General features: G+C 28.3%; 1 protein-coding gene across 1 annotated transcript; it reads left to right on the forward strand.

Annotated features, from left to right (window-relative positions):
• Positions 1-816: 816 nt before the first annotated feature.
• Positions 817-2,271, forward strand: Phum_PHUM221070 (uncharacterized protein; the record flags this gene model as incomplete). Its single annotated transcript, XM_002425749.1, has 2 exons — positions 817-1,629; positions 1,735-2,271. The coding sequence occupies 2 exons, from the start codon at positions 817-819 to the stop codon at positions 2,269-2,271; spliced, it is 1,350 nt and encodes a 449-aa protein (XP_002425794.1).
• Between the last annotated feature and the right edge of the window lie 13,543 nt (positions 2,272-15,814).

Below are 15,814 nucleotides of genomic sequence, written 5' to 3' on the forward strand. Positions count from 1 at the left end.
AATTTTTTTTTTTACTTACTTTGTTCCAGCTGGAATAATAAACGTTTCCGTCGTCAGCATGACAGAAGATCAACAAAACAAACACGTTGTTGTTGTTGTTGTTCCTGCACTACTACATTCACAAAAGAAGAAGATATTACACGGTTGTGCGAAAAAAAAATTTTTTAAATTAAAAATTTTGCCACAATGACATTTTTAACCGATTCTGGAGGAACGTGAGAGAGAGAGAGGTTTCCGGTTTTTTTTTTTTTTTTTACGGACGAAGGTTTTACGTGAGTGCGTGTAAAAAAAGTAGTAATTTTTTTTTCTGATTACGATTGTTTCCTTCCTCTCCCCCCGCCGCTGCTGCCGCTTCCCACACCCATTTTGTTGTAGTGGTTGCTAAAGCAAACAACTTGTGGGTACTATAAAAACTTTTATATATATATACGGATTTTTATATGTTTTATATTATCGCTGGATAACTCGTGGCAAGGAGTATCGATACCCCGGACCCCCAAAACGACACCCGTAAAAAAAAAAGAACAAACAAATAATAATAATAATATAATCATCGGAACATCTAAATTACCAAGTTTTTCTCTTCTGAAACCGGATGCGGCATTGTTAAAATCATCGATTACGGTGAATCAATTAAACAACGAAAGAATAAAAAATCAAGAAAGGAAAGAAGAAGAAGAAATTGAAGAAGAAGAAAGAAGACGAGAGGTTATTGTTAAAAATCCGATTTCGGAAGAGAATATCGAAGAAGAAGAAGAAGAAGGAGGGAAAAAAAACGTGGAAGTCATATTGAAAAAAGAATCACCTTCGTCCACGATGAAGTTTGGTGGAGAAGCTGAAATTCTGGGAGTACCAGTTGACACGCTTTTTTTAAATAATAATTGGGGGTCCGGCGGTTCCTGTGATTTTCTCATAGACGGTACAACGAAACTTATGTTAGAAAATAATGAAGAAGACATGGCGAAAGTCACGATGGACACGTTGGACAGTTTACTACTAACAAATAATAACGAGTCAAACGGGAATCTCGCCGAATTGAAACCGCTACCACCATTTACTGGTTACACTGGTCACTTGAGCATTAACGGAATCCCTGGTCATCATTATCACGCTATAGCCAATCAACCTCCTTCGAGTCCTTCGCCTTCGTTGGAAGCAAACAATAATCTAACGACCGTGGCAAATCAGAACACTTGTAACAATTCGGTCATGTACAAGAACAACGGAGCGACCCTATACTACGAAGTGAGCACGACAGCTTCCTCATCCGATCAAGGTGTCGTGTCATCGAGTGTCGATTGTGTTAACGATGTTAAGTCAGACGTAGATTATAATTCGCTTTTAGCAGATGACATAGCTGCTATAATAGGTTCCGCAATAGCGGATACGACCGTTCCGAACGTCGTAGATAGTTTAGACGATCCGAACGCGTCGAGAGACAGTTGGATGGATTTAGATGCTCTCATTGACGGTGCATGCATAAGTGAAAACGGACAAAAAAACAATGAAAATTCTCAGGACTTTGTTACACCGTTGAACTGTGAAAGTGCTAGTGTCACACTACAAAATTTATTACAACACGGAAGTCAATACGGCATACACACGGAAGTTGTTAAACAAGAGCCCGCCGTGACTTCAAACTACCAGGGAAACAACATGTCCCTTTTGCAAACGAGACTTCAAAACGGTCCTCCTCCTCCTCCCCCTCCTCCTCCCAATTGTAAAGTCCTTCAGGATTGCAACGTGCCCAGTTCTACGAGTTACATAAATGGAAAAGACATGATGCTACCGCACACGACGAGCGGAAGTCCTCCGGGACACGTGAGCACGACGGAAAACATACTCCTCAATGGTAGATACATACAAAATCGTAGAAATTATTCTACGGCTTACAGAAACGTTAAGGTACCCTCGCCGGACATGTTGGTCAACGGTAATTCACTGGACAACATAGTGTCCGGTAGTGGTATAAATAGTAATTTCCCACACACGACCACTAGCAATTTACCAAATAAAAAATCGAGAAATAGAAATAATAAGAAAAACAATCAAATCGTTTTCGATGGAGTCGGAATATTAGGAAAGGAAAAACCCATACACCGATGTTCGATATGCAGCCGAGGTTTCCTTAACAAAAGCAACATAAAAGTTCATTTGAGAACTCACACGGGTGAGAAACCTTTTCGATGTGAAGTTTGCGGTAAAGCGTTCAGACAAAAGGCTCATCTAATAAAACACCAACAGATGCATAAAAGAGTTGGCAGAGACTGATTGATAATCTGACTCTTTTGTTTTGAATATCATTTTTTTTTTTACAAATAATAATAATAATGATAATGATAACGACGACGATGACGTCGTCGTCGTCTTCATCATCATCATTATGTATGATACCGCGTATGTGGCAACGATCGTCCTTATTGTATGTACTGTGTTTGTTTTACGATCTCGACCTTTCTTTTTTTTTATTTTCTCACCTGCTGCCACGTTTATTTTCTCTGTCTCTCTCTATCTCTCTCTTTTTCTCTTTCACATCCAATTAAAATTAAGATTGGATGCTGCATGAACATATTGAAAATTTCGTTAATACTCCAGCGGACGCTCGTGCGTTATGGTATTTTAAAATGAACTTGAAACATTATTAAAATCATACAAGCACGTGGAACATTTTAAAATAAATTAAATTTAAAAAAATTAATAATTAAAAAGAGGTTGGTTGATCAAGTTGCCAAAGGACGCGCGCGTGTACGCGTGCACGTGTGCGTGTGTGCGTGCGCGAGTGTGCGTAAATTTTATTTATTTATTTATTTATTTGTACTACTACTGTTATTATTATTATTTAATTATTTGTAATGATTCGTACGACGGAAGACGCACGCACACACACACGCATAATAATAATAATAATAATAATAATAATAATAATAATAATAATAATAATAATAATAATAATAATAGCATCCACGTGGTTTTCCACGTAAAAAAAAAATTTAACAAATAGGTTATGCCCCTGATTTTTACAAAAATAAAAATCGAACAAAAAAACGCGCGTGAATACCGTCAAAATGGAGTAAATAAAAAAAAATGGCGGAAATAAATTTTTTTTTGTTGTTTGTTGTTGTTGTAGAAAAAAAACCGGAAACAACATTTTTTTAATAATATAAAAAAATTCTCTCGTACGTGTTCGTGAGTGAGAATTGATGACGTATTTCCTCTCAGCACGGTTTCCGTAGATTTTTTTTTTTATTTCGGGGCGGGGGGTTGTTCCCCCCTTGAAAAAAACTCCCCCGCGACTCTCCATTAATAATAATTAATTGTTGGCGGTAAAAAAAACAAAAAAATTTTTAACCGGAAACGAGATCGGTTTTGTCTTTTGTAAATTCGAATCCGTTAGGAAAAAAGAAACGTTCGAACGGACGTACGCACGTACGCGAAAAGACTTTTTACGCGCGTATTTCCTCTTTTCCCACGTGGGTTTATTTACTCTATGATTTTGCGTGCTAACGCATTTAAACGTTTTTTTCTTTTTTTTTTTTTTTTTTTTTTTCAAATTGTGATTAAATTATAGATTTTTTTTTTCGTTGTTGTTGTTGTTGTTTGTTTGTTTGTATTTATGTTACTGTTGTTGTGCATTTTTTCATTTATGTAAAAATTATGCGTGCGTGCGTGCGTGCGTTCGTCGAATGACCTTCGGGGTCATTCATTCTTATCAACTAAATAAAAAAATTCTTTTTATATAAATATTATACATATATACATAAAATTAAGAATTGATAAGTTTTACGAATAAATTTGTTTTTTTTGTATATTATTATTATTATTATTATTATTATTATTTTTAAAAAAATTAATTTTTAATAAGTTATTAGTAATAGTAATTTATGTAATTTAAGTTTTTAAAAGTGTAAATGATAATGATAATAAATAAATAAATAGAAATAAAAAAAAAAATTTATGTTTTTTTTTGATTTTGTTTTTTTTTTTTTTCATTGAAAATAATAATAATGATGATAATTGTAGATGTGTTAAATGAAAGGATTGTTGTTTGTTCACGTGCGAGCAATCGTTTGTTTGTTGTAGTAAATCCGTTTGTATCTCAATGTCAAATGTGCAAAACAAAACCAAATCGAAAAAGGAGAGAAGAAAGGATGCGAAATGGTGGAGTAGGAGGAGAAGGAGAAGTGGAAAGGGTGAGGAGGTGAAAATACGTTAATATTATTATTATTATTATTTAAAAATTTTTTTTTTTTTCCCCGATGGAAGGATTTGTTTATTATATACGGGTTTCACCATACGTGGTAAAGCACGAAAATGTTTTGGGTCGTTGAACCGAATAAAAATTTTTGCCCCCGATTTAAAAAAAAAAAAAAAAAAAAAAACTCGGAGAAAAAGTTCGACATTGTTATTATTATTACCATCATCATTATCATCGTCATGTTTTTTTTTTTTTGTGAATTGCGTGTGATAAGATAAAAATACGATATTTGATCGGTAACGTTTTTAAAAAAGTAGGAAACTAAAAAAAAAAAAAAAAAAAAAAACAATCCTGGGAAAATAATTTTTTTTTTATCTCTATGGAAAATTTTTTCTACAGGTACGAAAATTCCCTGAAAAAATTTTTTTAACTCTATTGAAATTTTTCTATAGGTACGAAAACTTCAAAATTTTTTAACACTATGGAAAATTTTTTTCCTGGGTATACGAAAACCCCCAAAAATGTTTTTATTTACCCCTTTAGAAAATTTCTCTACAGGTACGAAAACTCCCATAATTTTTTTATCTATATAGAAAATTTTTTCTAAAAGTGCGAACATCCCCCAAAAAAATTATTGAAAATTTTTCTACAGGTACGAAAATTTTTTCTAAAGGTATAAATACTCTAAAAATTTTTTAACTCTATGGAAATTTTTCTACAGGTACGAAAACTCCCGAATGAATTTTTTCGGCAGGTATAAAAACTTCTGAAAACATTTTTTTTTATTTCTATGGAAACTTTTTTTACGGGTATACGAAAACCCCCCTAAAATTAATTTTTTTTTATCTTTATAGAAAATTTTTTCTGCAGGTATGAAAACTCCCGAATGAATTTTTCCGGCAGGTACGAAAACTCCTAAAAAAAATTTTTTTAACTCTATGGAATATTAAGTAGAATACTTTTTTAGGAATACTAAAACCCCCCTGAAATAATTTTTTTTTCATCTCTATGTTTTCTGTAGGTACGAAACTCCCGAAGAAAATTTTTTTTTATCTCTATGGAAATTTTATTCTTCGGGTATAAGAAAACCCCCCAAAAATAATTTTTTTAACATTATCAAAAATTTTTTCTAAAGGTATAAATACTCTAAAAATTTTTTAACTCTATAGAAATTTTTCTATAGGTACGAAAACTTCCGAGTGAATTTTTTCTGCAGGTACCAAAACTCCCAAAAAAAATTTTTTTTAGCTCTATGGAAACTATTTTTTGCAGTTACGAAAACCCAAAATTTTTTACGTCTACGGAAAATTTTTTCTCCGGGTATACGAAAACCCCCAAAAAAAATTTTCTTTTAACTCTATAAAAAATTTTTTCTTCAGGTACAAAACTCCGGAAAGAATTTTTTTTTCTGCAAATACGAAAACCTCCCCAAAAAATTTTTTTTTTTTACCTCCATGAAAATTTTTTTCAACAGGTACTAAAACTCCCGAAAAATTTTTTCATTATCTCTATGGAAAATTTTTCTCCAGGGGTACAACAACTCAACAAGAAAAAAATTTAATTAAAATTTATGTGAAATCGTTATGTTTAATAATAATAATAATAATAATAATAATAATAATAATAATAATAATATTTATCTAATGCCACGACATTAAAAATTTTAAAAAAAAGTTTATCATTATTATTATTATTATTATTATTATTATTATTATTATTATTATTATTATTAATAACGAGTTGTATAGTAGTCGTTGTAAAAAAAAAAAAAATTTTATTTTTATAAAAAGAAAAGTGGGTTAAGAATAGCAGACGACGTGAAAGTATTTTTTTTCTTTTATGTTTACGTGAGATTTTTTTTTTTATTTAAGAATTTTGTTGTTAAGGAGGAAAAAAAAGAAGAAAAAAAAAAGATTTTTCAAAAAAATTTTCCTGGTACTACCCGAGTAGTATATAATTCACACGGATCATGTTCGATATTAATAATGATAATGATAATAATAATAATGACGATGGTTTTTCTGGCACGTTGATCAAAAAAGTTATTTAAAAATTTTCTAAAACGTTTTTTTTTTTTGGCTTAATGATTAAGTGGGCTGCATCGCTACTTTCTCTTTCTCGTAAAAATACGACGACGACGACTTAAAGTCGGCGGTGGGTTCGTAAATAAAAAAATAGCAGAGTCGGGGAGGGGGGACAGGAGGAGAAGGAGCAGAAGGAATCGAGACAGTTTTTTTTGGTTTTCAGGTTCGAAAAAAAAATTTAAGGGAGTCATCAATAACGAGACGAAAGGTTTTTGAACTTTGTGTAAAAAAAACCGCCAATAAAAAAAAAATACAAAAAACTTCTGCCACGTTTCGTGGAAGGGAGGGGGATGGAAGGGGGTAGGGGGTAAATATTTCAACACCCTTTTGAGGGAATTTTTTTTTTTTTTCAGGTTCAACGTCTTTTAAGTTCGTCGTACTCTCTCATCTCTTATAAAAAACCGCCAGAAAAAAAAAGTTTTTGAGGTTGTTCTCTGTCTGTCTGTTTGTTTGTTTGTTTGTTAGTTTGCTCTTGTCGGTTTTTTTTTTCTTTTTATTTTATATCTGCCGCAAAATTCTTTTTAAAAAATTTTTTTTTCTAATTCTTTTATCTTCCCTTTTTTTTTTTTTTTATTATTTTATTATTGCAACGTCTGATGATGACCTTCTACCATAACCTTTTCTTCATCCTTTTTAACAATTTTTCTGCACATGATAAGAAATTTTTTTTTTTTTTTATTTAAAAACACGACGATTGAATATTCACCCTTTTTATAATAATAATAATAATAATAATAATAATAAAAACGTTTCGTGTAAAAAAAAATGGGAATGAAAGTTTGAGTAGGAAAAAGGTTTTTTTTTTTTTTTTAATAACAAACAAACAAACGAACGAAAAAAATTTATCGCTTTTTCGATTGACCGTTTGAACAAAAATTCAATAAAAAAAAATGAAAAAAAGTTTTTTTTTTTTTTAACTAAAACCACGATGAAAAATTACCCGATAGATTGATAGATCGTAAATAATATTTGAATCGTTTGTTTGTTAGTGCGAGAATCATTCTCAATTTTTTTTTTTTTAAATCAAATCGTTTGTTGTTGTGTGAATCGTATCCGTTTTTTTCCAGCATCAAAATCTTTTTTTTCAAACAAACAACAAACGAACAAACAAGATCGAGAGAGAGAAAGAGAGATAGATAATGAAAAAGAAAACTTGACCTAGTTTTTACATCATTTTTTTTTTTTTTATTCAAACTCGATTCATTCCAATTTTTTTTTTTAAACGTGCAATATGAAAACAAACGAACAAACAAACAAACAAAAACGCATATAAATAAATCGTTTTTTTTTTTTCTATAAACCAGTTCCAGTTTTTTTTTTACAAAACGAAAACGAAAAAAAAAAAAAATGGACAAATCATTTCATAAAAAAAATTTTTTTTTTTGCTTGCGATCTGCGTACACGACGTTTTTTATCATTATTATTATTATCGATTAATAATTAAACGATTCATGTCAAATCCGGTATTCGGTCGTTAATTAAATTTTAACTTATTAATTAATAAATAATAAATTTTTATTTATTTATTTATCGATTTTTTTTTTATTTAATAAAAAAAAAAGAGAAATTTTTTTTATTAAATAAAAAACACGACAACAGTTTATATATATAAAGCAGAAGAAATTAATAATAATAATGATATATGAGAGAGAGAGAGAGAGAGAGAGAGAGACAGAGAGAGAGAGATTTAAAAAGCCTAAAACGTTTTCAGATCTCACGTATAATAATAATATCAAGATCGAGGACATTGACACAGTTACCTTGTTTTAAGTTGTACACCTGCCTACCTACCTACCTACCTACCTACCTGATAAAGTACCTCCTTAATTACGAACCGGATTTTACTTAAATTTACAACGAACTAATAATATCAAGGGAGGGGATGGGAAAAAAACCAAAAAAGAAAGGGGCGGAGGAGCAGGGAGAAAGGGGGGGAGGGTGTGAAACGACAGGATAAAAAAATTTGTTTTATGTTTATGTTTATGTTTTACGATGATATCGAAAAAATATTTTTTTATGAAAGGTGGTAAGGACGGGCGTGTGTACTTATAAAAAGTTATTAAAAACTTTCTTTTTTTTTTTACGATATCACCTGGTTAACAACCAAATAATAATAATAATAATAATAAAACTGGCATAATTATTGACTTACTCTTCGTCGGTCATTAAACGAACGAGTTATTAAAAATTTTTTATTTATTTTTCAAATGATAGTGATAATTATTATCATTATTATTTATTTATTAAATTGCATAAATAACAAAAAAGAAAGAGTAAAAAAGAATAACGTCAAAAAAAGAGTTTTTTGGAACGGTTAAAAAAAAAAAAGATGGAGGAGTGAATGAAGAGAGGAAGGAAAAACGGTCAAAGAACAAAGAATAACAAAACTCCCGAGGTTTTTTTTTTTTTTTTTTTTGAATCGTTGAAAAAAACATTTTTTTAAATGTTGTTTCTTTTTTTTTTTCTTTTAATAACAAAAAGAAAGAAAGAAAGAAAGAAAAAGAAGAAATTTCACAACCACTTTCACTTTAACCTAGAACTTGAACGTGATCTTTATAAGAAGACGGTTTAAATTTTTTTTTTTTTTTATAAAACGACCGTTATGAGGCCGACAACTTATTACAAACCACGATTTTATATTGTTGGCAACAAATTATATTTATCGGTGAGACAACGTGGTTTTAGAAAATGGTTTAAAAAAAAAAAAAAGAGAAAAAAAAAGAAAAAAAAAATTATGTTATTATGATGGTAATGGCGGAGGAGGAAAAAGAAAAGCGACGGTGGCGCTAACTGCGGGGAAATTTTAAATTTAAAAAAAAAATGGCGGAGTTTTATTTTGTTACTCGCTAATGGAGAGCCCTCATTTTTTAATTTTTTATTATTTAAAATTAAAGATTGATGCCACGTTTTATTTTATTTAATATATTAAAAAATAAAGTTTTAAATTATTTTATTTGTTAATTTTTTTTTAATTTACAACCAAACCAAAAAAAAAAAAAAAGAAAATTTTTGTGGGTTTTTTTTTTAAAGGGGAAAAGTAATATGGAAACGAAAAAGAGAGAAAAAGAGAGGGACTTTGGTTGTTAAAAAAAAAAAAAAAGTTTTTAATAAAATAAGTTAGGATTGGCTTTGGGCTTATACTGAAAAACTTTTCGACTTGTAATAAATATTTCATGATGAATTTCTTTGAGGATATAAAATTATAAATTTTATAAAATCCGCAGGGTTGTTACGATGCGACATGGAAAATTTTCTTTCCTTCTTTTTTTTTTCCTTCCTTCGTTCCTTCGTTCCCATAATATATTTTTTATCGTTGAAAACTTTTCTTTTTTAGTAACTAACTCGAATTGATAATTTTATACTGATAACGCACCAAAGAACAATTTTTGATTTTTTTTTTTTACAAAGAGGAAAACTCTCTCACACATATGGGTTATAAGCTAAAAAAATTTTCTTTTCCTACCCTAATATAAATATCATCTTATTATTACATAAAAAAAAAAAATATTCAAATCATGATTTTGTAATGTAATCAAAAAATAAAAAAAAAAACGTGGAAGAAGATAAAAAAAAAAAAAACTTTTTGATTGCAATCAATATGATGATAACATTAAAAAAAAAAAATGGAGAAAAAATTTCATATTTTTTTTTTTAAATGCATATACATGAAATATTTATTAAGTCGATTGTGTGCACACTAGCGCTACAAACGTCATAAAATGTAATTAATAATTTTTAAATCAACCAATAAAAAAACGTTCCGGAACGTTATTTTTAAATTTTTTTATTTTATTTTGGCGGGAAAGGAAGAAATGAATTTTAAAAAAAAAATGGGAAGAGAAGAAGAAGAAGAAGAAGAAATTTACGGGAAATCAGGTTAATTATAACAAATTTATTATTATTATTAAAAAATACACTTATTATTATTATTATTATTATTATTATTATTATTATTATTATTATTATTACTCTAATAAAACGTTTACGTTCCTAAACTTTATCGTTTGTTTATTTTTTTTGTAAAAATAAATGTCAAAAATATCGTCGTTATTTACCATCGAGTATATATAATAACGGTTATTAAAATAAAAATGGCGGCCTCCCCACCAACGCGCGCGAGAGAGAGAAAATAAAAAAAAATACACCTGAGAATTTTTTATATATATATATATTTCCCCCCGCTCTTTCCCCCCGAAAAAAAAAACAAATTAAATTTTTTGACCGTTTTTATTAACGGCAATAAAAAAAAAATGTCCAAAAGGGCAAAAAATTTAATAATTTTTTTTTTTTTTGAAAAAAAACAAAAATGGCGGACAAAGCTGGAGGGAAAAAGTTTTGTAAAATTCAAATAATCAAAATAAACTATTATTATTATTATTATCATTATTATTATTTACAATAATCGATGTACGATGTTTAAAAAGCGTGTGCGTGGGATTTAAATTGTCATAGAGTATGTAAACGTTTTTTTTTTTTTTTTGTATGCGTTGGGAAAGAACGAAATCTGAGAGATTCGATGATGATGATGATGATAATAATAATAATGATGATAACAGCATTGTATTATCTTTTTAACGTTCCGATGAGAAATTTATATAAATAATTTTTAATCGAAAAATAAAAAAATAAAAAAAAAATTTATTCTCATGTTTAATTAAATGAAAACTCGATTCGAGAGAGTGAGGGAGGGAGGGGAGTCGGGGGATTCGGGAGAAAAAAAATAATTTCCAATATGGCCGCCCAATTTTAACTTGTCTTTTAATTCCATGCTTCGTGTTTTTGGAAAAAAAAAACCACCGCCGAAAACGATTGAAAAATTAAATTCATTTATATAATATCCGCCATGGTAATGCACGTCCTTAAATGACGTCATCATATCAAAACAATAATAATAATAATAATAATAATAATAATAATAATAAATGAATTCGGACGTTTCCGAAAAATCAGGTTTTTCCAATTTTTTTATATTTTTTTTCTTTTCCAGACATGAGACGAACCATTTTGTTTTTTTTTTTCTTAAATGGCGGCAACATTTCTTCAGTACGTAAATATTATTATTATTATTATTATTATTATTATGATAGGTAATATTTTGTTAAGATTTTATAAACGTTAGATAAAATGATGATGGAAGAGAATTAAATCCGGTTTATAAAAAAAAAAAAAAAAATGAAATTTTCAGGTACGTTAAATATCGATTTAAATTATTATTATTATTATTATTATTATTATTATTATTATTATTATTATTATTATTATTATTATTATTATTATTATTAAAGTAATAAATTGTTTAAGTAAGTATAAAACGAGGAGGTATATGAAGAATAGGAGTTAGTAGATAATAAGATTTTAATCAAGGTAAGTTAATTAATTATTAATTAAAATTTTCGACGTATTTTAATGACGACGAAGACGACGACGTCATTTCCGGTATTAATATTATTAATAATGATGATGATAATAAATTTTTTTTTGACTTATTTATGTATGTATGTATGTATATAAATAGTTTTTATAATTTTCTCTAGAGAGAAGAGAAAAGCCTGGATAGGTTTTTGGAAAAAATCCAAAAAAATTTAATTTTTTTTTATAAAAATTAAAAATCAGTTAAAATTTTCATCGGGATCCCCTCCCCTCCCCCTTTTCCGCCCCGGATAAAAAAATTAAAAATGAAAAAAATATTATTATTATTATTATTGTCATCGTCATTTTTTGTTTAAATGAAAAAAAAAACCACCACGCATAAAATCGTATAAATTTTTATAACTTTGAATTATTTCCGGTTTTTTTTTCCCCAGTTTCCGTTATAGTTTCTCCTATCGTGTTCATCTTATGAGGGTTTTCTTTGTTTTAAAGCCAACGTAAAAAAAAAAAAAAAAATAAATGAATGTGAATGAACACACACGTTTGCTCAGCAGGGAAATATGCAATTAAAATTTTTGACATAAGAGATAGAAAGAGAAAAAAGGGAGAAAGGAAGGGAGAGGAAGAGAGGGAGAAAAGGTAAATCTGAATAAGAAATAGGAGAGAAAGAGAGGAAGGAAGAGAGAGAGAGAGAGGGACAGTGAAACGGACAAACACAAAGACAGAGAGAAGGAGAAAGAGGAGACAGTCATATAAACAAGCAGAGAAAAAAGGGACAGTCAAAAAGACAAACAAAGAGAGAAAGAGGAAGACAATCAAAAAGGCAAACAGAAAGAGAGAGAGATAGTCAAACAGACGAGCAAAAAAAGAGAGAGACAATCAAAAAGACAAACACCCACACACACACATAGACACACATAGACAAACAGAGAAAGAGAAACAGACTACGGGGGGGGGGAGAGAAAGAGAGAGTGTAAAACAGACAAACAAAGACAAAGACAAAGAGAGAGAGTGAGAGAGAGAGAGAAAAATTTAAAAAAAAAAATAAATAAGTAAATAAATTTAAATGACCCACGTGAGATTTTATTAGAATTTTCCTTATTATTATTATTATTATTATTATTATTATTATTATTACATTTTCTTTCTTAAATAAATTGCTACTGCTGTTGTTGTTGTTGCAATAAGAATAAAAAATTTAAAAAAAAAAAAAGAAAAAAAATGTTATACAGTGAAAAAAACGATATCGGAAACGATAAAATCGGGTACTATTTCCCCTACCCTGCCCCTCCTCTCCTCCTACTCCCCCAACCTCCCACAATCCCACCCACCTAGAACACAAAGGGTAATCATCAATATTTATTACTCGTAATAAAATAATAATAATAATAACAATAATAAAATTATTTCTTTTTACAAAAAAAGAGTAATTAAAAAAAAATCTTTAAAGAATTTCAATTTTTTTTTCTTTTTCTTTTTCCACGTGAATAATTACAAAAAGTTAAAATTCCAAACGCTCCATTTTGTTTTTGAAGTGGAAGAAGAAAAGAAAAAAAACGATTTCGATTTTTATTATTATTAAATAAATAAATAAATAATAAATAAATAACGTATATATACGTATAGTTCATTATTATTATTCCATTAATTATTTTTCTCCTTCCACGTTTAAAAAAAAAAACGTTGCGAATCGGCCAATTTTTTTTTACACGTACACGCACGCACACACACACGCACACCAAACGCAGACTCACTGTAATTTAAAAAAAAAAAATTGTAATAAAAAAAAAAACGCTTTTGCTTTCTCTATGACTTTGCGGTAAGTGCGTACAAATTATTATTATTATTATTATTTTTTTTTTTTTTTTTGGCCAGATGGTCTTATTGAGGACGTTAATGATGATGAATTTCGATTTAAAAAATTTTTTTTTTTTTAGGTCGTAACAAATGACATAAAATAATAATAATAAATTTAAAAAAAAAATTAAAGATGGCGGCCGTGGTGGCAATTAATGATGGTGGTGGTGGTGGTAGTTGTGATGCGTTTTTATTTTTTTGTCCGTAGAGAGAGAGAGAGAGGGGAGAGAGAGATAGAAGGAAAAAAATTATTTATTTTCATTTTACTCTTTCCATTTCCGGTTTTCTTTCAATTGTTTTTCACTCTCTATGGATTTAAATAAAAATTATTAATTCTAAAAAGAAAAAATTGTTTTTTTTTTTTTTTTTTAATAACAAAACTTATTATTCTCTTTTATTTATTTGTCATCCGTTCGTCGTGGAACTAATAATTTTCTTTTATTATTATTATTATTATTATTATTTTCTTTCAGGTTTTAAAACAAAATATATATTTTAAAATCGGATTACGGTTTAAGGAGAGATAGAGAGAAAGAGAAAGAGAGAGAAAAGTGAAAATGAAGAAAAATTGTAAAAGACGGGGAAATAGAAAAGAAGAAAAAAAATTTTTTAAAGAGTAGTTCGAGGGAGGGAGGTGGGGAAATGATAAATCCAAGTTGAAATTTTCCAGTAAAATTCCAGTAACGTAAAAAAAAAAAAAAAATGATGATAATAATAATAATAATTTCAGTAAAATAATTTAATTTTTTTTTTTTTTAAAAACTCGAAAGATTTTCGACAAAATTTTCAAGTCAATCAAGTTCCACGACTAAATCACATCGAAAAAAAAAAAAATTTCTTTTTATGTGTGCAATCGTCGTGGCGCGTGCTAACGATTAACGTGAAACAAGAAAAATTGAAAAAAAAAAAAAATTTGAATTAATCGTAACACTTACAAATTATTATTATTATTATTATTATTATTATTATTATTATTATTATTATTATTAATATTTTTACGTGCACTCGTAAATTAATCATGACATTTTAGAAAATTAACTTTTTTTCTATTTTTTTTTTCAATTAACAAATTAATTACACGTTTTTTTATTACTACACCTCCTTCTTACACGTCATTACAAAAAAAAAATTAAAAAATCCGTTTGTTAAAAAAAACGGGAAAATTAATAATAATAATAAAATTTTTTTTTCATCGTGTGATTTAAAAAAAAAAAAACGTGGAATTAAAAAACTCTAGTGCCACTTTTTTAAATCGATTAAAAAAAAAAAAAAAAAAATTAAACGAAATGAAAAAAATTTTTTTTAAAATTATTATTGAAAACTTTATTATTATAATTATTCGAGGTTATTTAACGCCGTTTTTTCCCTCCTCGGGCAGGGGGAAGGGTGGGTGGGAAGTAAGGCAGGAGTTAGGTACGGGAAGTGGGGAGCGGAAAGGAGGGTAAAAAAGAAAATGTTAATTAGTTAAGAAAAAAAAAACCATTTGAATATATTTTATTAATTAATGTATACACGAAGTTGTTTTTTTTTTGTACGAAAGAAAATATTAAAATAATAATTTAAGAATAAGAGAAAAAGGGGAGTAAAAAAAGAAGCAGAAGAAAAATATTAATAATAATAATAATAATAATAATTTTCTATGAGGAAAATACGAAAAAAAAAAAGCAGAAGAACAAAAAAAAAAAGCAGAAGAACGAAAAAAAAAGAGGAAAAAAAATGAAGAAACGAAGGATTTTAAACCTTTTAATTCATTTTTCCTTCTCTCTTCCCACCCTTCTTCCTTCCCCCCGTTTTTTCTCTTTTTCTCCTCCCACCATTAAATTTTCCAACCCTTTCTTCAAGTTTTTTTCAACCCTTAAGAATAATTTATTTAAAAAAAAAATAATAATAATAATAATCTCAAAAGAATTTTTTATTTTGAATTTTTTAAAAAAAGATTTTCGACGTTTGTTTTGGTTGTCTTGTTTGTTTGTTTTTGTGGTTGTTGTTGTTGTTTTCGTCATCGTCTACGTTGAGGAAAATTAAGTAAAAATTATGAAAAAATTTTTTTTTACTATTTACACGTTTTAAACTCTTTCAATAAGAAAGGAGAGAGTTTTCCACGAACGTGTTTGTTTTTTTTTGTAAGGATCGATATATCGAATCATTTCGTTTTTTAAATCGAATCCGTACTACGATGATGAGTAAAAACAAGGGGGGATGGAGGAGGTGAGAGTGAGGAGGAGGGGGAAAAACATAAACACGACCTTATTTAGTTATATAAAGAATCGCATGCAATATGTTTCTCTCTATTAAAAAAAAAAAAAAT

The sequence above is a fragment of the Pediculus humanus genome, genomic scaffold (genome assembly GCF_000006295.1).
Source record: "Pediculus humanus corporis 1103172107574 genomic scaffold, whole genome shotgun sequence".
NCBI lineage: Eukaryota > Metazoa > Arthropoda > Insecta > Psocodea > Pediculidae > Pediculus > Pediculus humanus.